This window comes from Salarias fasciatus, chromosome 7 (genome assembly GCF_902148845.1).
Source record: "Salarias fasciatus chromosome 7, fSalaFa1.1, whole genome shotgun sequence".
Lineage (NCBI taxonomy): Eukaryota > Metazoa > Chordata > Actinopteri > Blenniiformes > Blenniidae > Salarias > Salarias fasciatus.
The window spans coordinates 3,193,744-3,210,547 of record NC_043751.1 but is presented as its reverse complement, the minus strand read 5'-3'; the positions used below and the strand labels follow the sequence as shown (position 1 = coordinate 3,210,547).

General features: G+C 42.3%; 1 protein-coding gene across 1 annotated transcript; it reads left to right on the top strand.

Annotated features, from left to right (window-relative positions):
* The first annotated feature begins 4,583 nt into the window (after positions 1-4,583).
* LOC115391505 (ADM-like) lies at positions 4,584-5,957 on the top strand. Its single transcript, XM_030095779.1, has 4 exons — positions 4,584-4,686; positions 4,888-4,990; positions 5,363-5,485; positions 5,737-5,957. Exons 2-4 carry the CDS (start codon positions 4,896-4,898, stop codon positions 5,933-5,935), a joined length of 417 nt encoding a protein of 138 aa, XP_029951639.1. The 5' UTR covers positions 4,584-4,686; positions 4,888-4,895; the 3' UTR covers positions 5,936-5,957.
* The last annotated feature ends 10,847 nt before the right edge of the window (positions 5,958-16,804 follow it).

The following is a 16,804-nucleotide window of genomic DNA, read 5'->3' as shown; positions in this document are numbered from 1 at the left end:
TGATCACAATGCTCTATAACATCAGGACCTAACCCTGACCCTGTGCTGTATAGTGGGTTATAAAGCATTGTGATCATTTATGAGTGTTTATAACGACTTATAATGTGTTATACCGGGTGCTTCAAGTAAAGTGTTACCCAATAAAGAGATTTAAAAGTCAAAAGTGAAAAACAAGTAGAAGTACTCGACGGTGATTGAGGAACACTTTTTTCAGTGGTAAATGGACTACACTTATATAGTGCTTTTTCATCTGCATTAGCAGAGCCCAAAGCGTTTTACACTGCATTATCACATTCACCCATTCACACACACATTCACACACCGGTGAAGGCGGCTGCCATGCAAGGCGCTCAGTATACCACCAGTATACACTTCGACAGGAATCGAACTAACAACCTCCCGATTGCTAGACGACTGCTGTCCCCACTGATCCACAGCCGCCCCGCCCCGCCCCGCCCCGCCACTTTTTTCAATAAAAACCCTGAGCGAGCTAGCAAGCAGATATCCAGCAGATAAAAACACACTGCTCGGCGCTGAGGCCTGCTGGCTGCAAAGCTAAAGATCAGAACCTGAAAATTCTGTGAGAGACTTTGTGCGAGTGTCACAGATGTCGTCCATTTGGGAGGACGTCGTGTAATCCACTTCACCTGGAGCCCTTGTATACGAGGATTGAATGTGGATCGCTTTGTCTGCCATCCATTTATACAAATGGATTTAATACCATTGTTTGTAATCGGATTGAAAAAACCACCCATGTAAACTGGACCAATGCTGCAGCCAGAGTTCTGACAAGAACCAGCAGGAGAAATATCAGCCCAGTATTAGCTTCTCTTCACTGGCTTCCTGTTCCTCGAACAGGATTTAAAATCCTTCTTTTCACCTATAAAGCACCTAATAACCAGGTACCAACATAACTTAGGGTCTGTTCACTATAGCCCTGTAAAATCCAGATTTTCCAGGGTGTGAAAGCTCCCCAGAACTCAGGTCCAGATCTTTCAGGTGAGCTCTGGACCCCTGGAACTGCCCTGGTCTCAGAGAGACTATTGGTTCATTCACCGGCTGCAGAGAGAGGACGTCATGTGGACCTCAATGCATTTGGATAGCAGGATGAACAAAGTCAACGGTGCGAGTCAGAAGAAGCAAATAAAGAGTCAAACTGTCTGGAGGTCAGACGAGGAGTGGTGAGGAAGAGCAGGCGCTCACTGATAGATGAACGACACTGTAATTCACGGTTGTTTCAGGTTAGCCATTAGCTGCTAACCAATAGCCGGTAGCTAGGGTGGGACTTCTGCTTTTGGTCCACTCCAGTCGAATGAGCTGTAGTTCTTCTTCTGCCTGTCTGGTCGGTGATCATTTTGGCTGACGGCACCCCCAAACGAGCAGCTGCATGAAGTTGTCATCGTGTTTTGTCCAAGGTGTTAAAACGGGTTAAAAATGTGGCTCCTTACAACAGAAAATAATGACTTCTGTTAAGTTTTTTGGGGAAAATATTACTGGCTAAATACGTAGAGTAAAATTGAAATATTTGACAATAAAAGAACAATATGAAAAGGATGAAGCCATCTATCAATTTTAAGAATTGACAAAGATGAATAGATCAAGGACGGGTGAAGTTGTGAATTCTGTTGAACCAGGAGACTGGACTCGCCTGTTCTTCATCTGCTCATCCATTCAAGCCTCAATAACAAAACCTTCATCAATTATTCCGCTAAAAACACAGTTGTCTGGAGAAGTGGAGCCTGCGGTGAGGGGGCGTGGCCTCAGAGGGGACATGGCCTCTGAAGACCTTCTGATGTGGGATTTTAGCATCATTATGAAGAGCCTTTGCTTTCTTCGAAAGTTTGTCATCTTATGATCTGGAACCAAACATTCATGGAGAAGCAGTAGGATTCCACTGTCCATTCAAATCCATGGGTGGGGTTTTCCTGATGGCACGGTCCGAGATATTGCACTCCCCTCCTGCACCACCTTCAATCTGATTATATGTTCAAAGCTGTTTGCTGATAAGATCACATATTTCTGCTGTGAGAGTATTTATTACAAGCATCCATTTCCTGCCCGGTGTTGTCAGTGTTTAGGGAGATGCGTTGGAGTGGCTCATAATTTTAATTCACAGGATCATATGCACTTTGAATTTGTTTGCTTATCTTCTTGAAATTGTTTCATAGCTGCTTCATCCCGCAGTTGTTTCCCTTTTGCTGTAAGTTATTGTTCACGACCGTCCCTACTGGGAATGTCTCCCTGAATTCTTTCATCAAGACTTTCTTTCACTTTTTGTGATGCTGACATTTTATACAGATTTATGCAATAACCAGGCGATGCTAATAACATCAAACAATTTACAGTCATATAGTTCACTGTACGTTCCTCGCTGCACCAGCAGCTGCAGCCGCCTGACGGCTGTGTTAAAACTGCAGCTGTGAGTCAAGCGGCTGCATTTCAGCCATCAGGCACTGATGACTTCCAGGTCGTTTAAATGTTTACAAAGCAAAAATCTGAAATATACAAAAAAAAAAAAAAAAAAAAAAAAAAAAAATCACAACATTATTTCACGATACTCAAATCCACATTTATCTAATCACTCGGAGGAAATATCCAGTAGAACTAAACTCCACTTGAGCTGAGCTCTGGCTGCTCTCTGCGCCGTGAACACGCCTCCCCGAGTTTAACATGTAAAACATGCATCATGGCCGTTTCCAACAACTCCTGCCAATATCCAGACACATCTCTTAGGGGCGTAAAGACTCAGTTCGTGGCTCTACTGCAGGAGTGTCAAACTCCTGGCCCACTGACCGCTTCTGGCCCGCACACTCCCCACTAAGGCCTACGACTTTATGCAAAAAAAAAATCATATTTTTACATTTAGATCTTTTCCCCGAAACATTCTTTATAAAAGCAAAAGCAAAACAAGGCCACTAAACCTGAGAAGAGAAGCAGAAGGAACAAACTTTTTTTTAAAGACTCAGTGTGTTTATGGACACACCAGAGGATCGTTTTCTAGTGTGTTTACTTATCGTTCTGATCTCTCATACGCCACACTCTCCCCTCCACTGCAGCAGCCACACCCTTTATCCTGCAGCTCCAATCAGGTGTGACTGCTCTCACCTGCACACCATTCAGATGAGAGCATGTATATAGTATGTGTATTTAGTCTCTGTTCTTATTTATTATTTTTAAGCTGCCAGGCTTCCCTTGAAAAAGACATCATTGTCTCTCAGTGGGACTGACCTGGTTAAATAGAGGCTAAAATAAAGTAAAATAAAACTTTCAAAATGTTCCCACACAACATAATACATAAAGCTCTTCATGGATGGGATGCCAGATTACTTCTGGTGACTTTGTGCTTGTATATGACTGATGACAAAAAACAGGTTTTAAAGAGTTTGGTTTCAGGGTAGAAACACCTGTTTCAGGTCAAAGAAAAGAACCATCGAACAATCGTTTTGACGACAATATCAGCTCAAAAACATTCTTCTCAAAATGAACCACTGTGCTCAAGTTTGATGTTAAAACAGTATATTGACAGAATGTCGTTAAAATCTTCGTTATGTTTATCAAGTGGTTTATTTTAATGATGTTTATAACTTTATATATATGATGTAACATGTAATTATGTGAAAAACCTGAAGAAGATTCTTAAAACATGAGATTTTATCATATTTAGTGTTTCAACATCCCATTATGACATCACCCAGCTGTCTTTATTCATAAAAAACTTAAACAGCGCCCACTGGTGGCCATCATAGTAAATACACACATCAAAACTTCACCTTGTGTTTCAGCAATAAATCAGTTAAAAAAACATTTCCTGAAGAGACAAGCTTTTCACAAATACTGATCTGATTTAACTACAAACAATGATAAAACTTTGACCCACAGAGATAAACACATCTAATCTGTGCTATAGTCTGGTAGATGCAACATCACAGTAACTTATGAATTCTGATCTGCTTTCTAAAATCCTGTTGGGAAGCAGACTCTCCTGAACCCCCATATCTGGTCCAATACTCCTGAAAAACACCAATTTATTACAACTTAAAGAAAAGAGTCGGCTTTACCGGATGCTTGATGGTAAATTGTGTTAAAAGTATCGTGTTGGAAAGCAGCTCCTCTGCTTCCTGTTGGCAGGATTATTTGTGAATGTTGATGCAGACATGTTCACATAGTTAATCTTTACACACACGTCTCTGTGAGCAGGACTCGGCCTCTCTTAAGTTATTGCAGCTCGTGTAGTTTCCGTGATAACGTAGCCTTAATGAAGGCTGAATTGAGCCCGCTCAGCCGGACCAGCGGAACTCTTCAGATGGATTTCAGCTCTTTAGCCCCAGTTTATCCCCGCTCCGCACACACAGGCAGACTCTGACCAAACAAAGGCTTCCACCTGCATAACATCAGATGACCTGGACCTGTGTGTGTGTGTGTGTGTGTGTGTGCGTGTGTGTGTGTCTTTGTCCCCCCGCCCCCCGTCTCGGTGGGGTCCCTCCCAGTGGGTCTGTCCTTCAGGTGCAGCTCCCTCCCTCTCTGCCTCTATAAAGCCTCTCAAACTTCACACATCACTCTGAGCGAACAGTTTTCTTTTCCAGCAGGAATATCGTTTCTTCTCACTCTGAGCTCAGCGCAGTGTGACTGTCCACTCTGTCCTTTCTGTCCTTTCTGTCCTTTCTGTCCATCAGGTTCCAGGCTCAGGTAAGACTTATTTATCACTAAAATCTTTATCCATCTTTTAAAGAACCACAGTGCATGTTCTGTCAAGCTGGGGAGTGCAGTTTAAGACTGTTTGCTTGTGAACCTGACCTCAAAGTACAGTAGGTCGACCTGTCAGGGTCTTTCCAGCATCAGCGGGCAGCAGAGCGGACCTGCTCACGCCTGCTCCATTCTCCCTTTCAGCTCTCAGCATGAGGCTGTCGGTGCAAACCTTCCTCTGCTGCTGCGTCTTCGCCACCGTGCTGCTGAGAGGATCGTCGGAGGAGCCCGGCGGCTTGAGAAGAAGGTGAGCGGAGCAGAACATTGTGTTCGTTGGGCGGGGAGAAGCCCCCCCGCTGGGCCCGCCGCTCTGATCACAACATCCAGATCAACACATCCAGACTCACCCTGGTATTTATGATGCAGACTGTCCGTCCAGCACTGCTGGTCCCTGCATCTCTTCAGTTCCTCAGATTAGACTGAATTTTATTCTATTCGGGGACGAAGATTGCTGCAATACATTAAAACAGTTGAACAGTGGATAAATAATCTGTCAGAAAATTAGTCTGCGAGAGAAAGAGAAGAGAAAAGTCGAGTTTTCTCAATAAAAAAATTCCTGAAATCTTTGTGAAAGTGAAGTGAAGTGATGTGTTGACTGGACTCTGCTCTGCCTGTGGAGGTTGAGAGGACGTCTGCAGAGCCACATGAAGAGAGACGCTCTCCGCGGACTGGAGACCACCAGGGACCAGAGCTCAGACCAGAACGAGGGACGGCAGGAAGAGTCCCTCTCAGACCCAACCAGGTAACCAGGGACTGACAGGGAGAGGAAAACCGTCCGATTAATGACGTATCATCAGCATAAAGACACACTAGGAGGCTCGTCTGTCAGGCTTCTCTGTATTTCCTGCAGGTGGCGTCGTTAAAAATGGCATATTTGTTCTTATTTTGTATGTAAATTTCAATGTATTCCAGGGGCCCAGCTTTGGGGCCCCTGGAGAAGGGGTCTCTTCTGACCCCAACATGGTTTTTATTGACTTCCTCTCCGTCTTTCAGCGCCGTTCCCCACATGAGGCCCAAGCGCTCGACGCCGCCCAAAGCCAGCGGCTGCATCTTCATCACGTGCGTCTACCACGACCTGGTCCACCGGCTGCACGACCTCAGCAACAAGCAGGACAAGGACAAAGTCCCCGAGAAGAAGCTGGGCTGCAACGGCTACGGCCGGCGCCGCCGCTCCGCCCGGACGCAGCTGTGACGCAGAGACGGCGGCGGGTTCAGGGGAGGAGGCGCCTGATTGGCCGTTTGCTCCGGAGCTCTGCAGCTCGGACAGAACTGAGCAGCGTCTGAGCCGCGAGGAGGAGACGGTTCTCTGTCCTCAGCGGATCCCGGAGGCTCTGCAGCGAGCGGAATGCGACCAACAAACACATATTTAGACTGGAAACCTGGATATATATTTAAACATATATCATTATCATTTTGTACAAGAAAAATGTTTTAACTTCAGTGAAGTATTTGATGTCACTTCTGTCCTGCTTGAGCATAAAGTATTTAACCACTGAGCAACAGAGAAGTGTGTGGTGTTAATCATGCTGAGGTGTGTTACAGGTGTGTGTGCAGAGGAGAGGGTGTGTGGTCATGTGGGTGTGTTAACGTTTTGCTTTACCAGTGGATCTGTGCTGCCCTCTAGCTTCACCACCACTGAGTGAACCGGCACGATGAGCTGAATCTGGAAAAGGATGTTTTATTAGAAATGTCTGGTATTATAAAGCCATTGCTTAAACATGTATCGATTTGAATGTATTGAGTTTCACTTTATTAAAAACTCTGCTGGAATTACTTGAAAATGTTTTGTTCTTTGTCTGATCGATGCCTCTGGATGGAAACAGCTTGTTTTTCAATAAATGAGTTCAAAAATCAAATGAAAGCTTTGTTTAGTGACACTTGTCGAGCATTTAGCTCAGGAGTGTGCTACTCCTTAAAATCAACATGATCACAGTAGCCCCCCCCCCCCCCCCCCCCCCCCCCCCACACACACACACACACACACACACACACACACACACACACACACACATACACACACACACACACACACAAAGCAAATCCACAGCTTGCTTGAGAGACAGCGGCAGTGTACTGACCGGAGCACATTAGCTGTGATGCACATGAACTGCACTCTGCATCAGACACACTGCTCTGAACGCTGCTCATCTGCACTGCACTCCACTGCACAGCCGCTGCCAGCATTGGGAAAGTAGTATAATCAGTGAAATATTATTTGCAAGTACTATATTATGGTTAATGGTTACATAACACTGGCTAAAGCTCGTACTGGATTACTTTCCCAACTGCACATCAGCTCCATTGAACTCCACTGGATAACAGCTGAATCTGAAACCATGTTTTACTTATTTAACCCAACAACAGATCTGTTTCATTATTGTTTAGTTGTAGTCGTTTTTTCGTTTAATGTAACTTTATTTTATGTCGTTTTGTTTGTCCCTCTCAGTTCTTTATGGAATGTTCCAAGACCTTTCCGAGAAACTATTCAACTAAATTTTGTCCTGGAGCTCTGAGATAAAAAAAAAGTTCCCTGAAACAGCTGTGAAACCGCTTTAATATAACATGAAAAGATTTATTTACATTTATTGAAAAGGTTTTCAGAGTCACTATAGAGGAAATATAGAGTCACCACTGAGGAGCTGTAGAGCAGGACTGTGGACAGTTTGAAAACTACCATCGGTTCATAGAAAATAAACTATTAAAAAGACGTGTTTGCTTTGTGTCAGTCTGTTGATTCCTTTATGTTATGTTGTTCTCAAAAACGAATTTGTTACGAATTTCACTTTTATTCTTTAAAAACATTTCATAATGTTTTATGTTTTGTTTGTATCCACTTTTGAAAACATGAATTCCTTCAAGTCGGACATTTACTTATAACTTATTAAATGCAATAATTAGAAAGAACCAAGAGGTTCTCGGTCATTGCTGTGACTGCGGGAATCCACACAGTCCTGATTTCTGAACAGGAGCTCACATCGGGGCCATGGTGGAGGATGTCAGTACATGGTTCATCCAGCAGGGGGCACTGAAAGGTCTGCAAACATCCAGCTCTTCATGTCCTTACTTCACGCTCTCATCTCATTTATCCAGGGTAAACACTCCGTCTGCTCCTGGGATGAGTCTGAGATGAACCAGCAAGAATCCATCAGAGGAAAAACACAAAACGCATCATGTTTACTGGAGCATTTATAGGATTTTATTCTCGTTTGACAGTTGGTGGAAAACTGATTCTGTTTGAAGCCTACTGTTAATGAGAAATACGAGGAAGTACTGAACATCATGCTTGTTTTTCAAGTGTTTGGGATCACTGCTGAGGACAGATCATTAACTCTAGAGGTGTAAAACAATAACAATACACAAAATGCCCAGGAGTCCGTAGCTACCTAACATTTACTACAGCACAGGAACCAACAAAGGTACAGTATACAAATAACATAAAAATAAAAAACTAAACAAAAAAGAAATGAAAAACCAAACTAGAAGGAAAAAAAACTGTAAACAATTGTAAACAATAAATAGATAAAACCAGCAGGCTCTGCACCATGCTGGTTTTTGAGAGTTCACGAGAGTCTTTGAATGCATCACAGAGTTTGCATGGTGGCCCTGAGCTGCCAGTGAACTAATAAATGAAAATGAAGAACATGTCGGCGGAACAGAGGCGATCCCTCATGGAAGCATCGGGTCAGCAAATGGACGCTAAATGTTTAGATGCACGGAGAACCGGTTGAAATTGTTTCTTTCAATGGGAACGGAGTTTTGAACTCTAAGAGAAGAAAAATTTTTGACAAAATTTGAGATGCGAAGAAGCGCAAATAGCATTTATCCAAGAAACTCACTTGAGTCGATCAAAAGATGCTAAATTAAAAAGACGGGGCTTTAAATGTGTATTTTCTTCATCTTATAAACCAGGCCCTCTTACAGGTTGCAATAGTGATTTCAAACTCTCTCAATTATGATCACATTTCTGAAACGCAAGACGATGATGGAGGGTTTATCAAAATTATGGGAAGAATTGAAGGACAAGACGTAACACTTCTAAATGTTCCACCTGGAAGTGACTGGAACTTTTGTAGACAGGTATTTCACTTAATGGTAAACTCCCAAGGAGTAGTAATCTGTGGAGGAGATTTTAATATTCCACTACTAAATACTCAAATAGATGTATTACTGTTACTTTTACCGACCAATGTAACATCTTGAAGCCCTCTGAGGCAACTGTTGTTGTGATACTGGGCTATACAAAAATAAATTGATTGATTGATTGATTGATGTATCAAAATCAATTAATAAAGAAAATTCATTAATCCATTGATGAAGAACTTGAAATCATCGATGTAGAGAACTACGCCCCAAAAGCAGGGATTACACATACTACTCCTGCCCACACAGAATCTATTCAAGAATAGACTATTTTTTTGTGTTCAGTAAAGAATGTTTCAGAGCAAGAGATTGTAGAATGAAGACCTTTCAGACCACAGCCCGATTTCAGATATTATGAACTTGGGAGTCAGTCAACTAAGCTGCTCGCATATAAACTACGTAAACAAACAATGGGGAGCACGATCTATAAGATGAAGCATCCTCATACCAAGAAGGTGGAAAGTAAATTAAATAAATAAAGACTTTTTTAGCACGGCAAGATTTGCATATATTGAACTCTTTAATGACTTTTCTTCATGGAGCTGGAGAATCCACTGCTCACTATGATCGGGGTATTGTCAGAGGCAGGATCAGGTGGTGTGCCAATCCATTGGAGAAAAGCACTTGATAAATGCATAAATGTTGTCAGACTGGTTTGGTGTACACAGTCTACATGTGATAATAAGGAAGTGAAGTGTGGCATAACACATCGTGGCTAGACCACTGTGTAAAGACATCAGATGCACATGCCTCTCTCTCGGTTCAGTGGAAATATTGTATCGTCTAGTAACAGGCGACCATACACCCATTTCCTTTCCAGTAAAAATTGAGAAGTTGCCTGTGCTGTTTAAAAGTAATGCTGATGAGCGCAGTGGGAAGATGGACTGGTCAGCCCTGAAGAAGGAAAATATTATGTCCTATTATTCGAATACTGACTGCTCAACAGTATTAAATTTCCTTATGACGTAATCAGATGTACTGATCCGAACTGTGCTGATGTGAACCACAGGAGAGACATATGCATGTTTTATGATGAAATAATTAGTGCTCTTGTTGAAAGTGGTAAACCATATTGTAAACAGACGAGTAGGAAAAATACTATTAAGCGTCCTGGTTGGAACAGATATGTTGTCGAGTTTTATAAAGAGGCCCGAGAAGCCACAAGAGAATGGGTTCAGGCTGGAAGACCCAGACATGGTTCTGTGTTCGAAAACAAAAAGCTCACTAATACTAGATACAAATGTGCCGTTAGATTTATTACAAAAAATGAGCAATGTATGAGATCAGAATCCTTGGCTCGGAAGCTGTTGATGAACAATGTTATGGACTTTTGGAAAGAAGTGCATGTCCTTAACAGCAACAAGACAACCGTGCCTTGTGCTCTAGATGGCATCTCTGGTCCAGATAACATAGCGGAGCACTGGAAACAGCTTTACAGCAGTAATTTTAACTGTATTCATTCTGAATCATTTAAATGTGAGACTCTAGACAGCCTTGATTCCATGAATACAACAGCACATGAGGTGTACCTAGCCATAAAACAGCTGCCGGATAATAAAACCTGTGGAGCTGATGGTATACTATATGCTGAGCATTTAAAGCAAGTCAGCATTAGACTATCTCCTCTACTGGCCATTTTCTTCACCAGCTGTATGGTGCATGGTGTCCTGCCTGATGCACTTTTATCTGTTACTTTGGTTCCTGCCATAAAGGACAAAATGGGGAGGCTGGGAAGTTCAGACCATTCCAGGCCCATTGCCCTGACTAGCATTGCATCTAAAGTTCCAGAAAAGGTGCTGCTGGGTAGAATACAGCAGACAATCAGTTTGGGTTTAAGACAAAGCATGGCACAGACTTGTGTATATTTGCTCTCAAAGAGATTGTCAAGAGGTATCATGGTCAAAACTCATCAGTACTAATATGCTTCATTGATGCATCAAAAGCATTTGACCGTGTTCATCACCTATAGCTGTTTATGAAACTGCGTCAGCGAGGAGTTCCTGAGTATATTTTGAGGATCTAAGCCTACTGGTATGCCCACCAGGTGATGCAGGTGAGGTGGGGCTCTTGTGTCTCAGCTTCATTTGGAGTGAGACAGGGTGGAATCCTCTCTCCTGCGCTTTTCAGTCTATATGGATGAACTGTCGCAGCAGTTAAATGCATGCAGGGCTGGTTGTGTGATTGGTTCTACTCTTGTAAATCATTTGATGTATGCCGATGATCTTGTTGTCCTGAGCCCAAGCAGCACTGGACTCCAGGAACTGCTTAATGTGTGCACCAAGTATGGATTAGACTATGACATCAAATATAATGCTGGAAAAAGTGTGATGATGATCTGTAGAACACAAGGTGATCAATCTCTGAGTTTTCCACACTTAAGATTATGTAGGAATACTCTAACTCTGCACTGCAAATTTTCCAGTGTTAAATTAACTCTGAAAGTGTTAAAGAGTGGACTCATATATAGACTGTTGTAGTGTTAAATGTAAGTGTTAAAATATACACTTTAAAGTGTTCATTCTAAGAATTAACACTGCATAGAGGCAAATGGGAACACTGGTCAACAGAGAGGAATATTAAAGGGGCTGTATCATGCTTTTTTAGCTAGTCCAAACCCTAGAAATGGCATTAACATGGTAATAGTTTATTTTTGGCGCTAAGGAAAAGTCATTTTGTGAGAAATAAAAGATTTTCTGGGGTTAATTCTGAAACCCGGAAGAGAAAACGCTCTGTTTCACTGAAGATCCCGCCTCTCCCCCTGTGGACTTTGACTGACAGCGTACTTCAACCAATCAGCACTTCAAAACAAATACGCTGGCTAGCTTTAGCTCTTTAGCTCTAGCTTCTCTACACACAAAGACACGTGAAAACGTCTTTTCCTGTTAGAAACTCACCAAGCGCAGACCCTTCAGACCCTTCAGACTCTTGATCTTGCTTGATGGCTGCTTTCAGACGATGGTTAAAGTTTATCTCCGTTGGGGGGGGGGGGGGGGGGGGGGGGGGGTTGTTTTTGATGAGTACATAACTATATAACAAGGTTAAAACATACAAAAAGCTAATTTTGCATGATACAGTCCCTTTAGAATACCTCTACAGAGTGTCAGCATGTGAAAATTAACACTGGCCGGTGTTAAGATTAGAGTACTGCAAAAGTGTATATATGAGACCACTCTTTAACACTTTCAGAGTTAATTCAACACTGGAAAATTTGAATCCCTGGACCCCGAGGAGTCCATGAGCCACAGATTGGGGATCCCCGTGAAATACATTAATAATGTATTATTGTTAGGGGTGGGACTCGATTAAAAAAATTAATCTAATTAATTAGGGCCTTTGTAATTAATTAATCTCAATTAATCGCATATCGATATTTGACCCGAGATCAGTGAGAACCTTTCTTTTTCTAATGGATTTTGGCATAGTGAATCAATATAGTGATACATAAGCTTAAGCAACAAAAAACTGTTCATTTTTTCAGCAAGGAAGGAGGAATTTAACCAAGACAAATAAACCAATACACATTGATTAGTGCAACTTTTGTTGGGCTGGGCGAGGGTCCTTGAAGTAGTCGGAGTGACATCCTCTTCAACTCTAGCTGTATGCCAGGCTTGCGTGTTGGCCGCTGCTGCGACATGCTTAGCATTCAGATGATATAGCAGGCTCGATGTGCTGCAATGGTATGCAAATTCTTTGCTGCACAATGTGCATACAGCTTTGGTTTTATCCACGCTGCCATCCGCTGGCTTTTTAAATCTAAATTTTCTGTGCACGAGACCAAGTAGTGCGCTGTCGTCGGGAGCAGTGTTGCCAACTCCCCAGTAAGGAAAGTCACTGTTGGCTGTCCTAAAAGTCGACAGAAGTCGCTAGATGAGGTCGTTACCTAATTTGCAATTTGCATGTAATTGTAATGGACGCTGTAGGAGAGAGGAGTAACGTCATGGGAGAAGCAATTTGTGAGTTAAAAAAAACACCCTAAAGATGTTTAGAACTACAAATGAATTTTCTTCTGTTTATTCTTGGTTTGTCAGCAAGTGAGCAGTGGCGTATTTGCGCACACGCGATTCATTTGAAGTGTGGAGGAGTGGTGTGGGTCTCCTCTCTGCTCTGCCTGCAGCAGGGGGCGCTGCTGAGACTGGCCGCCTGTGAGTGCTTTGGGACGGGGGAGGGGCTCACGCAGCACCGCAGCTCATTGAGGACAGCAGCTGCAGAACGAGACGTCCTGTCACGTCTCCAGAGCACCAGAAAAAGTCGCTAAATTTGTTGCTAGTTGGTTTTGACAAAAAAAGTCGTCAGAAGGCTTTGGAAAGTCGCCAGATTTAACGAAAAAGTCACCAAGTCGGGAGCTATTTCGTTGTTGTGTCACAGCGAAATATGTCCGGGTGAAACTCGTCCGGTGACAAACGTTCCGCGACAATTTGCGATAATTTTTTTATCGCGTTAAAATTTCTGTAATTAATTAATCGTAACTAACGCGTTAAAGTCACAGCCTTAATTATTGTGTTTTCAAGTGTTTTCGAGTGAGGCCCTGGTGGAGATCCAGAGCTACGCCGGAGCGCACGGCTAACATCGGCCTGAAGATCCAGAGCCACACCGGAGCGCACGGCTAACATCAGTATGAAAGAAAATGGGAACGTTTTGTGGACTTTATGGACCATTTTTTCTGTCGGGCTCTGTCGGTCCCTGTTTGTTGACAACGAAAATCCCCAAACATCTCCAACTGCATTTGAAACATCAAAAAAGTGCTCCAGATTGTTTCTCAGCATGAGGGTGAGTAGAAAATGAGGCCAAATCGTTTTTTGGGTGGAGTATTCCTTTAATATTAAAACATTTGAATACACAGAGTTTGAGTCTTATGACTCCCAGCAGGACCTTGACCCTGATAATAACTTTTTCTATTCAGAGGAATCTACATGTTGCTACATGACTGATGAACAGTACAATAAGTCAGTAAATAGCATGGGGAAATTATCCATTATACACATAAATAGCAGAAGTTTATATGCAAATTTCAACAGCATCAAAGAATATCTGAAACAGTTCAAACAGCCTTTCAATATCATAGCTATTTCAGAAACATGGATCAATGAAGCAAGAGGAGCAGATTTTTATTTGGAAGGGTATGACTTCTTACATACTCAGAGGAAAATTAAATCGGGAGGGGGGTTGCAGTGTTTATTGACAGCTGTTTCAAATTTAAAGTTATAGAGAAAATGGGTAATGTTATTGATAATATGCTTGAAAGCTTGACTATAGAAGTATCCTTAGGAAAAGCTAAAAATGTGCTGATCAGCTGCTTGTATAGAGCTCCAGGCTCTGACTTAATACAGTTTAATGAATGGATTGAGGAAACCTTCTCCACATTTAGTAATAAATCCGTATTTATTTGTGGCGACTTCAACATAGACCTCCTCAATTCAAACACACACAAACTAACCGATGAATTTAAAAGCACAATGACAAGTTTGAACCTTTACCCATTAATCACTAGACCAAGCAGGATTACTTCACACTGCGCTACATTGATAGATAATATATTTACTAATGATACTGAAATGTCAGCAAAAACTGGATTATTGATAACAGATATAAGTGATCATTTACCAATTTTCACTGTATATGATTGCAAATGTAAGACTAAAATGCCAAAAAAGATTGAAGAGTATAGAAGACTGAGAACGGAGCAATCCATTGGGGACTTTAGACAAGAATTATGTGCCCAAGACTGGAATTTTGTGTATGAGGAACATGATGTCAGCATTGCATATGTTAAAATTCTGAGTACTTTCATTCTACTATATAACATAAACTGTCCTTTAAAGAGGTCAAGCAGGAGACGGTCATATTCAAAATGCCGATGGATTACCCATGGACTACAAAATGCCTGCAGGAAAAAGAACTCTCGCTACAAAGAATTTATTAAACAAAAAACGAAGGAAAGTGAAGACTGATATAAAAAATACAAAAACAAGCTTACAAATATTTTAAGGAAAAGTAAAAAAGATTATTATAATAGAATATCAACTGAAAATTAAAGCCGCAAGCGGCATTGGTCGGGACCGAGCCTCCCCGCCGGCCAGCGACTGAGACATCCACCCACTAACATGAAGCTGTTAGAATCCGTCTTCCATTAATACAGAGTATTTAGTATGTCCCATACACTAACATGGAGTAGTTAGCATCTCCCATCCACTCACATGGAGTAGTTAGCATCTCCCATCCACTAACATGGAGCTGTTAGCATCTCCCATCCACTAACATTGAGTTGTTAGCATCTCCCATCCACTAGCATGGAGTAGTTAGCATCTCCCATCCACTAACATTGAGCTGTTAGCATCTCCCGTCCACTAACATGGAGTAGTTAGCAACTTCCATCCACTAACATGGAGTAGGTAGCATCTCCCATCCACTAACATTGAGTTGTTAGCATCTCCCATCCACTAACATGGAGTAGTTAGCATCTCCCATCCACTAACATGGAGTAGTTAGCATCTCCCATCCACTAACATGGAGCTGTTAGCATGTTCCATCCACTAACATTGAGTTGTTAGCATCTCCCATCCACTAGCATGGAGTAGTTAGCATCTCCCATCCACTAACATCGAGCTGTTAGCATCTCCCATCCACTAACATGGAGTAGTTAGCAACTTCCATCCACTAACATGGAGTTGTTAGCATCTCCCATCCACTAACATGGAGTAGTTAGCATCTCCCATCCACTAACATGGAGTAGTTAGCATCTCCCATCCACTAACATGGAGTAGTTAGCATCTCCCATCCACGAACATGGAGTTGTTAGCATCTTCCATCCATTAACATGGAGTAGTTAGCATGTCCCATCCACTAACATGGAGTAGTTAGCATGTCCCATCCACTAACATGGAGTAGTTAGCACCTCCCATCCACTAACAAGGAGTAGTTAGCTTTTGCCATCTGCTTTCCAGAGTCACTGAATGAAGTCATTGAGTGTCAGAGTTTGATTGACAGCTGCTGTCAGCTGTGTAACTGCACTGTATGCCCATATATGGTAATGTGAATTAGAGTGGAGGGAGGAGAAAATAAAAGTCTTTTTTGGGGAAACAACTGCTCCTTGTTCCTTTGCTGTTTGGCATAACTCAACAAAAAATATCACGTTTGATAGGAAAATTTGTTGTCTTTCAGTTGGTGAGGCTTTCAGAGCAGTCAGACTTTTCGTTTGGACCTCAGAGGCCTCAGTTTGTGAGAAGCGCGAGATTTTTCCCCATCCGGCTCCATTATAACTGACAGGGAAAAAAATGCAGAGCGCACACCAACTTATACCTGTGAAAACGTACATAAATCATGACATTTTCCCCACTTATGTTACATCATCTTGTTCGGGAGAATCTGGTGAGACTTTACGTGTGCTCGGTTTGTTGATAGGAGTCACGGTTTAGTCGCAGTCGCCACTTGTTCGAGATGCTGAAAAAAGGCGACTTTTTTCCTTTTTTCCCCATTATAACGGATGAGGGCCGGAGCAAGGCAGGATTTCAGACTTCCAACTTTGAACGCTAATAAAATCCACACCGTGGGACTTTTGACAAAGTTGTTCACAACTTTTGTAGAGAAATTTGTCCTCTTTCACGTCGCATTACTCTTATGTCTGTACGACAAACGGTCTCGGAGGAGATAATTTTTTCCTGAGGCGTGATTTTGAGCAAACTTTTACTTTGAAAGGGAAATAGCGGACTTCCTGTCGGATTTAGGTCAGGGGTGTCAGCGCGTGAATTTTAGATCTCAATGAGACGAACGCGTGAGTGTTGGTTTGATCTCTCTGCGATATTCGTGCGGACTGTGGCGACAATTTTACTGTTTCTAGGTGGCGCTAAAGAGCAGATTGGGTTATTTTTTCCATTTTATAAAATTTTTCGCCGGTCATGACGTGCGTGCCAAATTTGGTGAGTTT

What these genes read in the sequence shown, in the direction of transcription:
- LOC115391505 (XM_030095779.1), top strand. Translation starts at nt 4,896, where the DNA reads ATGAGGCTGTCGGTGCAAACCTTCCTCTGCTGCTGCGTCTTCGCCACC. An exon ending in CCCGGCGGCTTGAGAAGAAG is followed by an intron (nt 4,991 to 5,362) that starts GTGAGCGGAGCA and finishes CTGCCTGTGGAG; the next exon opens with GTTGAGAGGACGTCTGCAGA. An exon ending in TCCCTCTCAGACCCAACCAG is followed by an intron (nt 5,486 to 5,736) that starts GTAACCAGGGAC and finishes TCCGTCTTTCAG; the next exon opens with CGCCGTTCCCCACATGAGGC.